The sequence below is a fragment of the Panthera uncia genome, chromosome F1, assembly GCF_023721935.1.
Source record: "Panthera uncia isolate 11264 chromosome F1, Puncia_PCG_1.0, whole genome shotgun sequence".
Classification (NCBI taxonomy): domain Eukaryota; kingdom Metazoa; phylum Chordata; class Mammalia; order Carnivora; family Felidae; genus Panthera; species Panthera uncia.
In genome coordinates this window covers 61,838,019-61,856,730 of record NC_064813.1, presented here as the reverse complement: position 1 = coordinate 61,856,730, position 18,712 = coordinate 61,838,019, and the positions used below count along the sequence as shown (strand labels likewise).

General features: G+C 42.0%; 1 protein-coding gene across 5 annotated transcripts in view; it reads left to right on the top strand.

Moving 5' to 3' along the window:
- Positions 1 to 18,712, top strand: part of ATF6 (activating transcription factor 6) — a 198,685-nt gene that overhangs the window by 46,362 nt on the left and 133,611 nt on the right. For all 5 annotated transcript variants that reach the window (XM_049635268.1, XM_049635270.1, XM_049635267.1 and 2 more), the window contains exon 9: positions 826 to 917. In XM_049635268.1, coding sequence (XP_049491225.1) covers positions 826 to 917 — 92 coding nt within the window. The remainder of the gene's footprint in view (positions 1 to 825; positions 918 to 18,712) is intronic.

The following is an 18,712-nucleotide window of genomic DNA, read 5'->3' as shown; positions in this document are numbered from 1 at the left end:
AAAAAGAAAATACACGGGTGCCTGGGTGGCCCAGTCGATTAAGTGTCCGACTTCGGCTCAGGTCATGATCTCCCAGTTTGTGGGTTCGAGCCCCGCATCGGGTTCCGCGCTGACAGCTCGGAGCCTGGAGCCTGCTTTGGTTTCGGTGCCTCCCTCTCTTCTCTGCCCCTCCCCTGCTCATGTTCTGTCTCTCTCTGTTTCTCAATATATGAATGGTTAAAAACATTTTAGAAAAAAAAACAAAATCAAATTTTAAATCGTTTCTCTGTCCACCTGACCCCCGTTATGTTTTTTGCATGTTGTTGCCATGCTGGTCCCGATAAAGTCGACCTTCCCCTTGATTCTGTTCCTGAAACCTGCAGTTTCAGGATTTGCCACTGCAACGCTGTCTGGAACCGAATGGATGCCTGTGCCCAATGAGTGGGCTTCTTCCATTGGGGTTCTCTGTTTTGCCCTGAGCGCAGGGGAGATTTAAGAGACAGGGGAAAAAAACTACAGATGTATCTGAAAATTCTTTGAAGACCCATAGAAGTGTTAAATGGTTGAATTCTTTCCTTTTGGGGGGAAGAGGAAAGTGCAACAGTGGCCACTATGTTTCTTTTCTCCTGCTCCTTTGTTTTTCTCTGCTACCATTAGGGAACTAAGAAGGCTGTGCTCTAGCCTTGTGAAAGGTACCATTTCCTCACCTTTGAGGTTTGTTTATTATTATTATTATTATTTTTTTTTAACTAATAACTGCTGAAGAGGAGTGTGCTTATCTTACCCGTTGCTTTTTGCGAGATTAGTGTGTAGTTTAACCGTATTTGACATGGTTATTTCTTTCAGAACCAGAGGCTTAAAGTTCCTAATCCAAAACGAAGAGCTATCTGTGTGATGGTGGTGTTGGCGTTTATAGTGCTCAACTATGGACCCATGAAGTGAGTGTGTTTTGTCTGCAAACACTGTTTATTTATTTTGGATACAAACACTAAAAATTTTAGCTCTCGTTGTTTTCACCTCTAGTCATAAGCGAGGGAAAAACAGATTTGTTTTCCTCGGAGACATTATTTAGGTAAGAAGAAAGGAGAAGAAAGACTCGTTCCTCTTCCTTGTTCTTCCCCTAAGTCTAGTGGAAAAATCATGTCATTTAATGGAGAAAGCCTCAAGTGATTAAACAGATCGGTGGTGAGGCAGAGTTCGAGCCCCGCGTCGGGCTCTGTGCTGACGGCTCGGAGCCTGAAACCTGCTTTAGATTCTGTGTCTCCCTCTCTCTGCCCCTCCCCCACTCATGCTCTGTCTCTCACTCTCAAAAAAAAAGAAAATTAAATTAAAAGATTAAAAAAGAATTAAAAAGAATACGGAACCATTCCATGTAAACATAAATAACATTTTTATGGAAAATAACTATTTTCCAGACCCTCAAAAATTGAGTGAGAGGAGTAGCATTATTTTATTTATATTTGCCAAAAATCTTGATAGAAGCCAGCTCTGTTCTCCTGTTTCTTCCTGTAATCCGTCGTGATAAATTGTTTTGGTTGAGATAAATGAAGAAAATCTAGATACCCATAGGTATGTAGTTGAAAAGGGGAGAACCTTGCTGACCCTTTGAAAGAATCTTGGGGTCCTCAGGGCTTCACAGAACTGCTGACTTAATTTCTTTAACTGTTCTCCTATTAATGGGCATGTAGGTTATTTTGAGTTATACAAATATATATATATACATATTAAATATATACCAGATATACATTTTAAACACATAAATGTTTATGTGCACATATAAAAATATAGTTATGTAAAACACATAGATCTAAAACATATACATATAACATGTATTCATATACATATGTAGAAAGAGTATATATTGTGGGTATATATTTATTAGAGTCTAAGTATTCTAATTCATACCTTAGAATATCTGGAATCGTGATGGAGTCTGCCAGATTGCCTCAGGTGCTGTGTGCTCCTTTCGCATCTAGGCTATTATATAAGGTGCTTATTTATTCATTCAGTCACACATCCGGCAGATATTTATAAGGTACTTACAATTTGCCAGGTAGTGAGTAAGGAGCCAGGGATGCGAACACGAATACGAGTACAGACTAGTAAAAGCAGTGGATACGGAAACAACTGTAGCACGAGTAAGACTTACGTAGATGTCATCTCAAGATGTGGGCCTACTCTTGAAGGGACACAGAAGTACCCAGTAACTCTGATAATGACCGTCTCGGAGGCTTTATGCAGTAGCATTCGATGAACAGTAAAGAGGACGGGGTTGGAGATAGGTGTTGTTTTGTAAGCCCTCATGAGTTAATAGAGATTTGGTGGGGAAAAGAGAAATTTATTTATTTTTAAAAATATTTGTTTATTTAGAGAGAGAGTGAGAGCTTGAATATGCGTGCGTGAACAGGGGAGGGGCAGAGGGAGGGAGAGAATCCCAAGCAGGTTCCGTGCCCAGCACAGAGCCTGAAGTGGTCTCGATCTCACAGCCGTGAGATCGTGACCTGAGCTGAAATCGAGTCAGATGTTTAATTGACTGAGCCACCCAGGTGCTCCTCACTTATTTATTTTTGAGACAGAGTGAGAGAGTGGGGGAGGGGCAGAGAGAGGGAGAGAGAGAGTCCCAAGCAGGCTCTGCACTGTTGGTGCAGAGTCCAACATAGGGGTGGATCAGGAGTCGAATGCTCAACTGACTGAGCCACCCAGGTGCCCCAGAGACAAAGACAAAATGTTTTTTGATGACTTAATGATTTTTACATCTGAGGATGAAGGGGGTGTGTGGGGGGATGGCTCTCATTTCTGTGAACAGAGGATTGATTGATTTTGGAAGGAGGAGACAGACGATGGTCCCATTTTATCAAGACGGTTTTGTGCCAAAAAATTAGACGGACGGTACAAACAGCAAAATTGAGAATGGAGAAAGCTCAAATACTTGAACATCCTGAGGAGTAGCCAGAGGAGATCTGTGTCTGTTTCTTCGTGGAGGCTTTTGGAACAGAAAGCCAAGAAGTACTGGGCAGATCTGGGAAGTGTTCAAGTTTAAAAAAAAAAGCATGCTTTTGAGGGGGAGAGAGAGAGAGAGAGAGCACACGTGTGAGCAGGGGAGGAGCAGAGAGAGGGAGACAGAGAATCCAAAGCAGGCTCAGGCTCTGAGCTGTCAGCACAGGGCCTGACACAGGGCTCCAACTGACGAACCTTGAGATGGTGACCTGAGCCGAAGTCGGATGCTTAACCGACCGAGCCCCACGTTAGTCCTATTGTATAGTCGAAGGGCCAGAAATTTAACCAAGGTCTCTTTTTAAAAATTATCATTGAAAACTCTGCCTTCTCTTCTATGCCATAGTTTTTCTCTACCATTGTCCAAGAAACCTTAAGGACTTGTATTTTTGGTAGCATATTGGGCTAGAGGTAAGGAGAAACTCTTTGCAGTTCAATATGTCAGAAAATGCTGGATTAAAAAATCAAAACTCTTATGTAATGGCTGAACTGAAGACAAAGTAAGGCCTTCTCAGAGGTCAGAAATTAAGGTAACGTGAATGCATTGATAGGCTAGCATTGGAGGTGGTGCTTGTCCTAGAGTTATTTCCTGATCTTTTGGCCTAGAGTCTGGCAACAGGAAAGAAAGCTCTGGGGTTCTAAAGAAAGTAGGAAGTCACACCTGAGCCCCGTACCCCCTTCCCAAACCCAAATAAAGCTGGAACTTCCCAAAAATGACATTGTTAGTTGCCAAAAGAGGGGGGGAAAGTAGATTGTTCCACCACAGAGGGAGAGTGTTGGTAAGTCCCTGTCTTGGTACTGGCTTCGAGGAGAGTGGACATAAAGACAAACAAAAGTCCTCTGGAGAATTCATTATCACCAGCCTTAACTCGTACAGGTTTGAGCCTGCATTTATACTACTGTTGTGACACCCCAAAAAACCAAACCAAAAATTTGGTTTAAGTGGCCCTGTGTTGGCACCACTAGGCTCCTGGCAGATACAAATGCAAACTCTTCTCAAGGAAGGCACTTTAAACATCCATCCTGAAAAAATTGCTGCAGATACAGTTCCAGTTGAACATGAGCCAACATCCCATTTTCTCCCCCAACTCATGAAACCAGCTAGGAACCCAGCCACCATGAACAAGAGTTAGAACAGAGTCAGACTCTGAGGACTACGGGTATTCGAATCAACAGATACAGACTGCTAACTATGTTAAATAAGAAAGGGAGTTAAAGAATGACGAAGAAACCAAAGACTCAGAATTGATCCAGACATTTTGAAAAAAAAAACATCTAGAAATGTGATAATAAGTTCAAAATAGAAAAACATGGGGCGCCTGGGTGGCTCAGTCGGTTAAGCGTCCGGCTTCGGCTCAGGTCACGATCTCGCGGTCCGTGAGTTCGAGCCCCGCGTCGGGCTCTGTGCTGACAGCTCAGAGCCTGGAGCCTGTTTCAGATTCTGTGTCTCCCTCTCTCTCTGACCCTCCCCCGTTCATGCTCTGTCTCTCCCTGTCTCAAAAATGAATAAACGTTAAGAAAAACAATGACCAGGTTAAAACAACAAAATAGGCACCTTTGGAGAAAGAAATAGCGAATGAGAACACAGGGCTGAAGCAAAACAGCATAAGAGAGAGAGGAGATGGCAAGCATGACAGGGACCAAGAGACTTGAGGCCACACTACCATGGCCACGTAATCAAGGTAACATCGGTCAGGAGACATGCTGATGGTCTTGTACCTCCTGAGGTGATACAGGATACAGTGACACTCACGTGACATTCTGGCCAAAAATGTATACCCTTAATTTTCTCATGAGAAAACAGCTAAATCCACACAGAGGGGATAATGTGTAAGATAAATGGCCTACCAGCTTAAGTGTCAGCGTATTCAGGAAGAAGGAAAATAATTGAAAGAAGGTTTGAGACAGAAATGAATGGCCAGCAACGACAAAAATAATAGTTGTGGATGAAGCATTTTAAAAACTCGATCTAAAACATTAACAATGTTTAGCTTGCAAGGTTGAAGCACATCAAGGTGGGAGAATTTTCTGTACAATAATACCTGATAAGTTGGGAAAGGTGTGATCCAAGTTAAAATACTCAAAGTTCTTAGTCTTGTTTGGGAAGTAGGTAAAGATATTGATTGTTTAGACTTGTTAAATTACATTAGCCCCTAACAAAATACAGTTGAAGTGTATCCTTTCAAACTCTAGTGGAAGCAACATCACTGAATGAGGTGGACAGACTCAACCCCAAAAAAGGCATGAAAAGAGGGAAAGAAACTACTAGATTCTGAAAGCCCAAAATGTGGTAGAAGAAATGAATCTAGGACATTATGCATAATCACAATATGTGAAAATGGACTGAACTCTGCATTTAGAAGGCACAGATTGTCAGACTGGATGGGGAAGAAGGCAAAATTCAACTTTATGCTTTTTTTTTTTTTTTTTTTTTTTTTTTTTTTTTTGGGACAGAGAGAGACAGAGCATGAACGGGGGGGGGGCAGAGAGAGAGGGAGACACAGAATCGGAAACAGGCTCCAGGCTCCGAGCCATCAGCCCAGAGCCTGACGCGGGGCTCGAACTCACAGACCGCGAGATCGTGACCTGGCTGAAGTCGGACGCTTAACCGACTGCGCCACCCAGGCGCCCCAACTTTATGCTTTTTTACAAGAGAAACACCTAAAAGTATCAAGCTGCAGAAAGTCGAAGTTGGAAAGTCAGGGGATGGATGGGGTGCCCGGGTGGCTCAGTCGGTAAGCATCTGACTCTTGGTGTCGGCTTAGGTTGTGATCTCACGGTCGTGAGATTGAGCCCCATGTCCCCCTCTGCGCTGTCAGATTCTCTTGGGATTCTCTCTCTTTCCCTCTTTCTCTGTCTCTGCTCCACTCATGCTCACTCTCTCTCTCTCTCTCTCTCAATATAAATAAACATAAAAAAAGTCAAGGGATGGATGGAAAAAGCAAATAGTTGCCAAAAGAATCTGGAGTTGCTTTATTTGTTCATTAAAATAATTTAATATTCATTTATTATTTTTGAGAGACAGAGCATGAGAGAGAGAAGGAGACACAGAATCTAAAGCAAGGCTCCAGGCTCTGAGCTGTCAGCACAGAGCCCTACGCGGGGCTCAAACTCACAAACCATGAGATCATGACCTGAGCTGAAGTCAGACGTTTAACCGACTGAGCCACCCAGGTGCCCCTGGCGTTGCTTTATTAATATCAGGCAGATATACTTTAAGGAGAAAGCATTATTAGACATAATCACTTATCGATTAAAAGGTTAGTTTACCAGGAAGATCTAATAATTCTAAATTAGTATATAGCTTGCAATATATAGAACTATGGGGAAAACTGGCATTCCACTGCCATAGTGGGAAATTTTGAGTGTACCTCTGCCTTGATAGACCACAGTGAAAAGAAAATCTGCAAGTGTGTAGAAGGTTTGAATATTATCATTATGAAACTTGATGTAATGGCCATTTACATAATTACCGCATTTACCAACACACAGTTTTTGAACTCTAGGTGGAAATGTTAAAAGAGAGAATTGATCTGTGCTAAATCATAAAGGAAGTCTCGACAAATTTCGTAGGCTAACACGTAGACTATATTCACTGCCGGTGTAATTAAAGTCGAACAGTAACAAAAAGATAAGAACCTCCTACGCTCCTAACACCTAAAAAACACACTTTTAAGTAACTCATAGATCAAAGGAGAAATTAAAACGGAATTATTACCGAATGGTGCTAAAAATGCTATTCATCAGACCTTGTAGGAAGTATATTGTGTGGAATAAGCAAATTGTAGAAGAGTATTTGCAGTAGTCAAGTAAGCATTGAGCACGTTTAAGTCACATCAAGGCCAGCCTGAGTATTTTGCCCCGTGCTGCCCAATCATCCTGTCTACATGCCATAGAACTTGCCACCTTGTGCCTGTTATTTGTTGGTATCTGGGTCTTTGCTACTATAGCTTCTGTGTTGTTTTCTTTCCTTTTTTTTGTTTTTTTTTTTTTTTTTTTTTTGAGCAGCTGTGCCTCCGTGCACTTTCTGTATCCTCAGCACCTAGCACGACGTGTACAGGACATGGCAGACGCTAAAAAAGTGCCGCCCTGACTCACTAAGATTCAGGACTTAGCCTGATGGGGAGAGATGGGCATTCCCGGTAAAGGCGGTGCTGTGAGCGGATGTTCAGGGAGGATGGCTTTCACCTGCTGTGAGCAGCAGTCAGAGATGGCTGGCGCTCACCTGGCTTCTAGATCATGCTTGAAGTAGTGTAGCCACTTAATAAATATTTGTTGGATGTAGTTGAGGGGCCAAACAAGGGAACGAGTGCATGATTGCACACGAATGAGCGTAGACGGGGCGGGGGGGGGGGGGGGGGAGATGGACACAGCAGGGCTGAAAGGGTGGGCTGTGGCCAGTGCCAGTTCGTACACGGGGGCAGGGGGTGGGGCATCCTGTTCCTGCAGAGGAGAAGGCCTAACATGGCACGTATTGTGCTGGTGACTGCTGAGTGGCGCGTGTTGTGAGCGTCTGCCGGGAAGGGGACGTACGTGGACAGAGTGATCACAAGGGAAGGCTTCACCGGGGAGAGTGAAATTCGAGATTTATAAGGAGAGGAGGGACAGACGTTCCATGGGAAGCGGAGGGCACATGACACGAGCCAGGGCATAATACAGACGTGGGAAAGACGTTATTTCCCCATTTCTACCCTTTTTGTTGCCTTAGAAAAAACAATAAGTAACATAAGGCAAAAAAAAAAAAAAAAGCCTTTTCACCTCCTGGGCCTTTTATGACTAAGTTTTCTAATTTTTTTTTTCTGGTTTTATGTTTTTTATGACACCTTAATTTGCACAGCCTTTGTTTTTATCTCATTATTACTACCTTCCGCATTATAAGTGTAGTTTCTTCTAATCATTTTTCACACACTGAACTTTCTAATGGGTGTTGAAATTGGATAGGATATATAAATGGTTATCTGGTTTAGATTTTGTGAGGATGAGGAAGAGATATTTTCATTGTAGGGGGGATGCTTAATGTTTAGAATTTCCTCCTCTTGGGTCCCTGCTAAATTAAAGCAATGTTCAAAGATTATACCTCGGGCGCCTGGGTGGCTCATTTGGTTAAGTGTCTTGACTGTGGCTCAGGTCATGATCTCACGGTTCATGAGTTCGAGCCCTGCATCGGGCTCTGTGCTGACAGCTTGGAGCCTGGAGTTTGCTTCGGATTCTGTGTCTCCCTCTTTCTCTGCCCCTCCCCTGCTCATGCTCTGTCTGTCTGTCTCTCTCTCTCAAAAATAAATAAACATTAAAAAAATTTTTTTTTAAAATCATACCTGCTGTTGGTCATACAGAGGCGTGGTTTTCATTGCTACTCCGTGCTGATGTGTTTCTGTTTTGTTGTTATTTTAAATTTGTCCCTCAAGACCATTTTGACACTGGGGAGGTTTAACTCTCCCCCATACCTCAGGAATTGATGTAAATCTCAGCCTTGTACAGATATCCAGGAAATAGGGTAGGGTGGAGAGAATGAGCAGTGTTCCTTTTAGACATTTGTAAAAATATTTCTTGGTGGAGGGAAGTTGAATTAATTTAAGAAAAGCGGGGGAAGTAAAGGAAGAGAAAAGGAAAATGGGTTAATCTTGGTGGAAGAAAAGACTCTCCAAAAGGTTCTGTTGGCAGCATGAAGTTTAACCAGCGATAAGTTGTGTTGACAATACTTCCATCTTTATAGAACAGGGTGTTTAAAGCTGGTTGGAGAAACCTCAGTCTGAGCCCTACGTGCAGTCTGTCATTTATTGTCGTGAGTTTTGTTGACTGTTGGGTAATGACACGGACCACGGGTTTTTGATGCAGAAGTTTGTCTGGAGGTTTTGCAAATTTTACTTGCCTCCTTAAAAGTTTGGATGAAAAAAAAAGTTAGGATGATTTTTTTGTTAAATTCTCTCATAGTCATTCGCAGCCATGACTGTACGTTAATAATCAGTAGGAAATCTTCAAAAGGGAGGAGCCCTGCCCAAAACTTGTGGAATCTGGTAGGATGGGTCTAATTCATTTGCTCTGAAACACAATGTTTTTCCCCCAGGGAGTCTGAAGTATGTCCAGAGTTGAAAATTGTGTATAGTGTAGTATTTCTTTCTTTCTCTACATTGGCCTCTGTAGAAATTATAAGAGCATTTATCCATTGAATTAGAAGATAATCTACATAAGAGAAGTTTTATTAAATCTCTGGACAGACACCTCTGTGTTTATAGGTTTGCCTTCTGTAATTGGGGAAATGTATGGACCTCTGGTTTGGACTGAGTGAGACCATAGCATAACCTTGTAAGAGGCACTTCTTCCTGGCACACAGGACTGCAGTGTATAGATTCCTTTGGTATGTTTTCTCCTTCCTATTTTATTTTATTTTATTATTATTAAAAAAAATTTTTTTTAACATTTATTTATTGAGAGACAGAGAGACACAGAGCGTGAGCAGGGGAGGGGCAGACAGAGGGGGAGACACAGAATCCGAAGCAGGCTCCAGGCTCCGAGCTGTCAGCACGGAGCCCGACGCGGGGCTCGAACCCACAAACTGCGAGATCACGACCTGAGTTGAAGTCGGTCACTTAACCAACTGAGCCACCCAGGCAACCCTCTCCTTCCTATTTTAAAAGTCACTGTAGTCATTCTCCTTTTCAGAAAACACAAAGCAGCATCTCAAGGAGATTTTGAACATGCTGGGTCTTAAGAAAAAATAACAAGTGTTTGAAGTGGATGATGCTTTTTCCTTGTTTGTTCCGGGTTAGGCACTCTCCCCTCTTGAGAACGGAATCTGTGTAGTTTGAGACATCAGACTTGGATGAAGAAGGGTAAATCATACTTAAGGGCCGGCTACTCTGTGGTTTGCTTATGAGACTGTGTTAAAGGAACAGCTGACCACAGAAAATATGGCACTGAATTTGAGTTGTCTGGAACTGGTTAGAAATGAAATGTCTCTATTCGAACATTCTCTAAGTTTGTCAGCTTTTCATAATTTTTATAGGAAAAACTCTAGCTTCTTATCCTGAGATGAGCCTGTCCCCAAATCTGGCTCCAATTTTTTTTTTTTTCCCTGTTCAATTGCTGAGCACATTTTGCTGTATGAAATCATTATTGGCTGTAGGTTAAAAGTTACTGTATAACTTAAATGTCAGAATTCAAACCAAGTATACATGGTTTTGTTCAGCCAGATTTTAAAGTGAAATCTAATTCAAGTTCTTGGCTAAAAGTACTTTCCACATTTATCAAAGTGACACATAAACTGAAGAAATACAATACATCTAAATACCAGGTGTTACTGAATCCTGGCTTTGCAGAGCAGTAATAGAGCTAAGGTCAGTCTGTCCCCCAAATAGTCCAATTTATTCATGTTCTTCAAAAAAGTATCTGTGCAGAGTAATTGGTTTCTTCCAGCCTCTGTAGATTTCATCCTTTGTTTTAAAAAGTGGCTTAGAGTCTGTCAAGTGCGGAGCTGAGTTTTGAGGGCATGGAAAAATCTGTTGATGATTTTTAGTTTTGGACTTCATCTGAGTTGCATATTGGCGGGTTTATAAGGAGTACCCCAGTGGTTTTATCATTTATTGCTTGGCTACCTTTTCCCCAGACTTGAATTGTTATAGTGAGGGGAAAGGCATTTGAAATCAGAAACCTTTGCTAATTTCCTTCTTTACCTTGAGTAAGTCACTATGTCACTTTCAAGATAAAAGGAGATAATGTAACTTCTTTCTTTCTTTTGAGACTAGGTCATTGGGAAACTAGGGCAGGTGAGAAAACTGCCAGAATTTAGGTTGGGTACTTTGATGTTTTCTTTAGACCACAAATCTTAGTTACCCTGTATGGTGTGTCTGAAGCAGAGTTCTCAACCACTGTCTTCAGTATTTAGTAATCCAGGTAGAATCCTGCTGTGGAAGTTGAACAAAACATAAACAGTAAAGGAATACACAGCTTTATTTTGTAGTAAGTGAAGGTCTAGTCTAATACTAAGGTAGTATAGGATAACTTTGAAAGTTTTGATTAAAAAAAAAATATATATATATGTAATTATGTATCATTTAAGCTTCTAGGCAGTTTGCCGTTAATGTCTTATTTTCTCCAGATTTGAGCTGTTTTGTAATTTCAGTAAGCATTTGAAACATAAATATTTTAATGGTCATTGTACAGATTTTTTTTTGTTGTTGAGAGGGAGAGTGCATGTGCATGAGGGGCAAAGGAAAAGAGAGAGAGAGAGAATCCCAAGCAGCTCCATGCCTAGCAAGGAGACCCCATGTGGGGCTCAATCTTATGACCTTGAGATCATCACCCGAGCTGAAATCAAGAGTCAGACCCTTATCCGACTGAGCCACCCAGGCGCCCCTAGGTTGTTTTTAACGGAGTTATGGTCAGTGTAGCATGAACTATGAGTGTGTGGTGTGTATTTAGACTCTGTGTTGACTGTGTTCTGCACATAAGTTGGCATTAACGCGTTATGTCCACAGTTAATTTGTCCTAGTCCATGACCTCTGAAGAGCTGATCTGTATGCCTTATAAGGCTTTGTCTCTCAGCCCTTCTCAGTAAAGCAGCATTACTTACTTTCATTTTTCTTTCCTGTGTGGGTTTTGTTGATGTTGTTGTTGTGAATTTGAAAATGCAAGATAGATAGATGGAAATAAGACAGTGGGAAGAAAAGAAGATGCATAAAAAGGAGAAGATAACTAGTTGCATAATTTAGATTGGCTGTATGTTGATATCATCTGTGCTTGGTAAAGGTAGAGGATTTTGTGTTTACCGTGTTAAGCTGGTTTTTTTTTTTTTAATCAAATATGTGCTGTGCACCAAGCATACTAATCTAAGCACTTTATATAAATTAATTCTCCTACAACTATAAGGGCAGTATTATTATCTCCATTTAAAAAAAATTTTTTTTTTTAACGTTTATTTATTTTTGAGACAGAGAGAGACAGAGCATGAATGGGGGAGGGTCAGAGAGAGGGAGACACAGAATCTGAAACGGGCTCCGGGCTCTGAGCTGTCAGCACAGGGGCCTGATGTAGGGCTCGAACTCACGGACCGCGAGATCGTGACCTGAGTCGAAGTCGGCGCTCAACCGACTGAGCCACCCAGGCACCCCTTATTATCTCCATTTTACAGACGAGGAGACTAAAGTCACAGCTGATAGTGTTGCAGAGCTAAGATTCATAATCTGGGTCCGGAGCCCTTGTCTTAATCACTAATAGAGCCATCAGGCCGAGGAAAAGAAGTTGGTATTGACAGAATGAGGAGAGGAGTCAGGACTCTATCCAGTAACATTATTCACCTCTCTAAAGCTTAGGATTGGCTGTGAAAGGAGTAGAAAATGCTCATTTTATAAGTTGGATGGATTGATGTAACTGTAACAGAAAAGAGATTGCACTCCAATTTACAGGCATCTTTTTGACATTTGGAATGATAGGAGGATGGCTTTCCCAGGTGAAAAGATACTAAAGTTGTTTGCATACAGACTTTTTATATTAAACATTGACTCAGTGGGATATCAGCAGTTGAGTAAGCACAGTGTATTAGTTATCTATGGCTGTGTAACAAGTCACCCTAAAACGTAAAGGCTTAAAACAACATTTACTCTGCTAAAGTGTCTATGTGATTTGGGCAGGGCTCAGTAGAGACAGCTCTTTGTTTCTGTGAGTGTCAGCTGGGGTGGCTTGGGTTCGTGGACCCCTTCCGAGATGGCTCATTGCGGTCGGCAAGGTGGTGCTGGCTTCACCTGAGACCTGAGCCAGGGCTGTGGGCCAGGGTTCTCCGTTCTTCTTCAGTTAGGCCTCTCCCGTGGCTGGGTTCCAAGAATAAGCATCACCTATTAGAAGACTGCTTTCTTGATAATTGTTCACCGAATGAATGACAGGATCTCATGCTGTTTTCTTGCTCCCGTTGGCTGACTTGGCAGACTTCCACTGTAAAGTTCATGTTTCTTCTCAGGGTCTGGTAATCCCAGGTTCTGAGAACTACCTTTGAGAAAGTTTTTGAAATCTTGATTTAAAGATTTATTTCTCCATTCAGTCACATTTCTGTTTCTAGTAAATTACCCCCAGTCACTATGAGCCTGCAAAAATCATCTGTGAACCATTCAATAAACAGAAAAAACTTTAGAGAACTTTTTGTCTTTAGTCTCAGTTGCAATGAAAATTAACATAATTTCCTGTTCCTGGATCTGGAGATGGTGTGATAATGAGTTCACCACCTGCTATTCTTGAGTTGGGAGTTAGTGTCCCTAAAATGAAGATCTGGATTTTTCTCTTGACATGAGGCAGAATAGTACATAAATTTCATCTGTTATTTAAAAAAAAAAAAAAAAAATTATTTCCTCTAAGCTAGGCATTGTCCTAGAATAAAACACAGGTCCCTGTACTCCTTAAACATATATTCTAGTGAGGACAGACTGACAAAAAACATAAGTAAATATAATGATACAGTTGTAGTTTCTTTGGATAAAGGGATAAACTCTAGCAGAGTGAGTGGTTTTACAGGTGTGAGGGTGGGTGTTGGAGCTGGAGTTTTAAATAGCGATCATTGTAAAGTAGACATTTGAACCAAGGCTTAAAGAGAGGGCTAACAACATGGATATGTGGGGGAAGGGCATTCCTGGCAGAGGGAACAGCCAGTGCAAGTGCCCTGGGGTTGGAGGTGTGCCTTACATGTTCAGGGAAAAGCACGGAGGTCAGGGTGGCTGGGCTGAAGTGAGCAAGGGGGAGAGAAACAGGTGATGATGCCAGAGAGGGAAGATGGATGGAGGGGTTAAGTTTAGTGAGGCCTTGGTCATTTTAAGCGTTTGGGCTTTTACCATTTTTTTAGAAATAGGGAGCTGTCTGAAGGATTGAACAGAGGAGTGACATAATAATCTGACCCAGATTTCAAAACAGTCACTCCAGTTGCTGTGTTGTGAGTAGGCCGAACCTGGCAGGCAGGAAGACCAGCTGTACGATTGACTGCTCTGTGTCCCCCTTGGGACACATGGCACTTTTTGATTTATAGAAGCATGTTCACATCTGTCATTTTTTTTTCCTTTTCTTTCTTTCTTTCTTTTTTTAATGTTTGTTTATTTTGAGGGAGAGAGACAAAAATGTGAGCAGGGAAGGGGCAGAGAGAGAGGGAGACCCAGAATCCCAAGCAGGCTCCAGGCTCCGAGCTGTCAGCACAGAGCCCGACGCGGGGCTCGAACTCACAAACTGCGAGATCATGACCTGAGCTGAAGTCGGACGCCTAACTGACTGAGCCACCCAGGCGCCCCAACACATCTGTCATTTCACTTGAATCTTTGAGAAACAGAAATATTTGTTATTTTTCCTCTTTTACACGTGAGGAATTGACAGCTCAGAGAAGGTAACCAACTGTCCCAGGGCTACTCAAGTGGGGAATCTCGGAGCCACCCCTTGAACCCAGACCTCCTGACGCCAAAGTTTATGCTCTTTCCCTCTCCTCCATTAAAACTGGAAGAACTGCATGCTCTCTGCAGCTTCAAGTGATTTCGCGTTTTTACGGGTGGGTGTCAGATCAACAGAGCGGCTGCAGCTTGTGGCTTCCTTCCGGAGATGAGAACCAGTATGATTCTTACCTGCTGAGATGGCTTGAATTTAAGATTGACCTACTTGTACCATAAGGAAGCAGGTTTGCAAAGGGTGGGATGGATTTGGAAATGTGCTGTGTTTTGCTTAGCTACTTGGTATGAAAATTCGCTGTGTCATATCTTAACGATTAAGTGGCTTCACAATCATCTGAGACAGTCGTTGGCTTTTAGAATTTTGTAAATGAAAGAGTAAAGTAACAATTCTTCTAATGCCTTCTCTGGAATTTTGGATAATTGAAATTATTTGTGGTTTATTAATCTATGCTTTCAGGCCCCTTGGCCCATAACCTGAGCGGTTTATTGGTGTAATGCTGATTTGTGGTTTAAAACCATTGTATCTTGGGGCGCCTGGGTGGCTCAGTCGGTTAAGCGGCCGACTTCGGCTCAGGTCATGATCTCCCGGTCCGTGAGTTCAAGCCCCACGTCGGGCTCTGTGCTGACAGCTCAGAGCCGGGAGCCTGTTTCAGATTCTATATCTCCCTCTCTCTGACCCTCCCCTGTCATGCTCTGTCTCTCCCTGTCTCAAAAATAAATAAAATGTTAAAAAAAAAATTAAAAACAAAACCAAAAAATGTTGTATCTCCTCCAGAGTAGCCTGTTTCTGATCACAGAGATGTAGGGACTGTCACTTTCTTAATATTTGTTAGTTTATTTAAAATACAGAATAGAACCTAATTTAAGCTCATTATGAGAAGAGTTTGATTAGACTATTAAGGTTATCAACTATACACAGTCATTGCCCTTATCACACTGACTCTTACTGTGACTGAACCATCTCTTTGTATCAATAGACATTTAATTTTTCTGGGGCACCTGGGTGGTTCCGTCGGTTAAGCATCCGGCTCTTGACTTTGGTTCAGGTCATGATCATGGTTCGTGGGATTGAGCCCCCCATTGGGCTCTGCGCTGACAGCTCGCAGCCTGCTTGGGATTCTCTCTCTCCTTCTCTCTCTCTGCCTCTCCCCTGCTTGCTGTCTTTCTTTTCTCTCTTTCTCTCTCTCAAAAAATAAATCAAAAAAATTAATTTAATTTTTCCAGAATTAACGAAAAGAGACATTGAATGATTTAAAATTCTCATGTCAAGAATCTAAAAGTTCACATCAACAATTTTCTCTTACTTCTTTGTACATTTGGCCGTGATAAGGACTGTCAAATTCCTTGTTAATACTTGTGGTGTCACAGTTGTATCTAAGACAGTCTTGAATTCTGGCAGTGAAATAAAGCTCTTTCGTGTCTTTCAAATATTAATAAAACAAGGAAAATAGAAATCTGCAGTTATTCAGATGATTAAACTAGTTTCTGTAGGTCTTTCATAGGGTTCAAACATTTGTAGTTTCTTTTGAGCTGAACTGGACAGTCGGCTTGCCTGTAGTTTAGCTTATGAGAAATTTCATTTAAAGACTTAAAAAAAGGTGTACGAGGAATGGAGGCCAAATGACAACAACAACCAAAAACAAATAAATTAAAAAATTTAAAAGATTGTTTACAAAGTTTCTTAATATATTGCCTTTCAAAATACATTCTCGTCCAACGGGTAGATAATAAATGAGGCTAAAAAAAGGTGCAAGTTACTAGAGTAGCTCCGTGACAGGTAAATTGTCATTACCCTGTGAAATCATTACCTGTGTGGGCAGTAGTGAAAACTAGTGATCACTTGTGAGCCAGACCAGTCACTGTCCAAACTGATGTCCAGCAAGTGCAGGTGCCAAGTGACCGTGGCGCAGCCCAGCCACGCGTGAAATAAACTAAACTGGTAGCTAAACGCAAGGCGTTTGCTTGTAACAGCTGTAAATTGTCGATTGAAACGCCTGCCCATCTTTTGGTGCAAATCATCCAAAGAATAATGATCAGGGGCGCCTGGGAGGCTCAGTCAGTTGAGCGCCCGACTTCGGCTCAGGTCTTGATCTCACGGTTTGTGAGTCTGCTGTGAGCCCAGAGCCTGCTTTGGATCCTCTGTCCCCCTCGCTGTCTGCTCTGGCTTGGGAGTTAATTGTGGGAGTTATCGAGGGAGCCTCCTTTTTAAAGGCTTACACCCCTTAGCGAGGATGTAGGGAAGCAGGGGAGCTGTTCTGGTAATCTGCTGTTTTTTAAGTAGTCTAGGTGACTAGGAGATGATTGTAACACCAGTTTGTGAAAGACAAGGGATAATACCAGGGAATTGAACAGTAATCATAGGGAAGATTCCGCTTTAGAAAGGGATAGGAAAGGGGTCCCGGGTTGGCCCAGTCAGTAGAGCATGTGACTGTTTATCTTGGGATTGTTAAGTTCGAGCCCCATGTTGGGTGTAGAGATTATTTAAAAAAAAAATCTTAAAAATAAATAAAGTCTTTAAAAAAATAAATAGAAAAGGAAGAGATATGATGCCTGAGAGCCAAAATTAAAACAAGAACAAAACTTCCTAGTTTATTATTTGTTTTAAAGTTTATTTATTTATTTTGAGAGAGAGAACGAGAACAAGCAGAGGAGGGGCAGGGAGAGGAGGAGAGAATCCCAAGCAGGCTCCACACTGTCAGTGCAGAGCCCAAAGTGGGGCCCGAACCCACGAACCTTGAGATCGTGACCTGAGCCGAAACCAAGAGTCGGCTGCTTAACCGATGGAGTCGCCCAGGCGCCCCAAAAACATGCTAGTTGTGTTTCCGTTACTTGAATAAGTTGCTAGACTCAGTGATACTGTGGCAGGCAGGGCCATCTGTAATCCAGCCTTGCATTATCGTCCTGGTCCCCTTTCTTCCTCCTCTGTTTCTCAGACCCCTCCTTGCTGTGTGCTTACACATGCGTGTGTCCACCCTCACAGCCTCTCCTGCTTGACTTACAGTTCCCTGAGCATACCCTGCTCTCTTCTACCCGTGTGCTTGTTTCATATACCATTCCATCTATACGAGTGTCTTCCTTCACTCCCCCCGCCTTTTCCACCTGTTTGTTTACTGCTGTTCATTTAAGATAACTTTGCGATCCTCTTAGTAAAGATCAGGCACCTTAGCTGTATGCTGCCATAGCATTTAGCATCAACCTTTATTATGGCATTAATCACTCTATTATCTTTTATCTGTATCAATACCCCCCCTCCCCCCCCCCCACACACACACATTAAACTGTAATTTGATCTTCACCTTTCTTTTATTTTTGAGTCTTTAGCATCGTACATGGTTCCTGGAACATGATAGGTATTTAATGCATGTTAAATCAATGAATCAGTCATTCTGAGAAATGTCGTCAACATAATGCAACAATGTAGTTCCAATCCTAAGTCCAGATCTTGGCTTCTTTCATTACTTAGAGCACGACCTTGGTCAAGTTGTTAAAACTCTTTGAGCCTCAGTTTGTACTTACGTGTTCATTCCCTGATACGTAGTAGGTGCTCAGAAAATGGCAGCTGCTGTCGTACTGTATTTGCATCTTAGAAGAACATTTAACAATCTTGTAACATCTGTATGGTCAAGGTGGGAAATTTTGGACTGTGTGATAGAATTAATTCAGAAATGGTTAAACTTAATTTTTATAAGGCTTTCTCCAGGGCCATGCACCATGGCTCAATTTTTTTGTTCTGCTCTTCTCAATATTTGAATAACAGTTCAGTTGAGGATGTTGATGGCATGCTGATCCTTGCTTAAAAGGAGAATTTCTTTTGCTAATTAGGGTCCTAGAAGTTCTTGACTGATTAGTAGGCCGAATGATATTTTTAAAGGAGTGGATGTAAATTATTCTGCTGGGATCAGAAAAGCTCAATTATATAAATTTAGGATTGGATTAGAAAAGAAGGGAATGGTTCAAAATCAGTTTGTGAGGAGAGTTGGGATTTTGATTAAACCAGGCTCGGTATAAATAACTTCTGATGTAATTGCCAAAAAAAGCCTGTGTGATATTAGACCGCATCAGTGGAAGAAGAATGATCTAGAACGCGGGAAGGAATTATCTGTTCCATCCTGACTCGTCATGACACCTGAGAAGTACTGTGGTCGGTTCTGGACACCACTCGCGAGGGGCGTGTTGACAGGAGAGGGGCGTGACACTGTGTACCAGAAAGTAGAACGTGGGGAAGAAACCACAACCTTGAGAAAGAGAGCCTGCGGGGAGGTAGGTGTTCTGTGTCTTTGGACATTGGAAGAAGGCTTGCTTATCTTTTTAGCCTTCTTCTGAATAGCCGC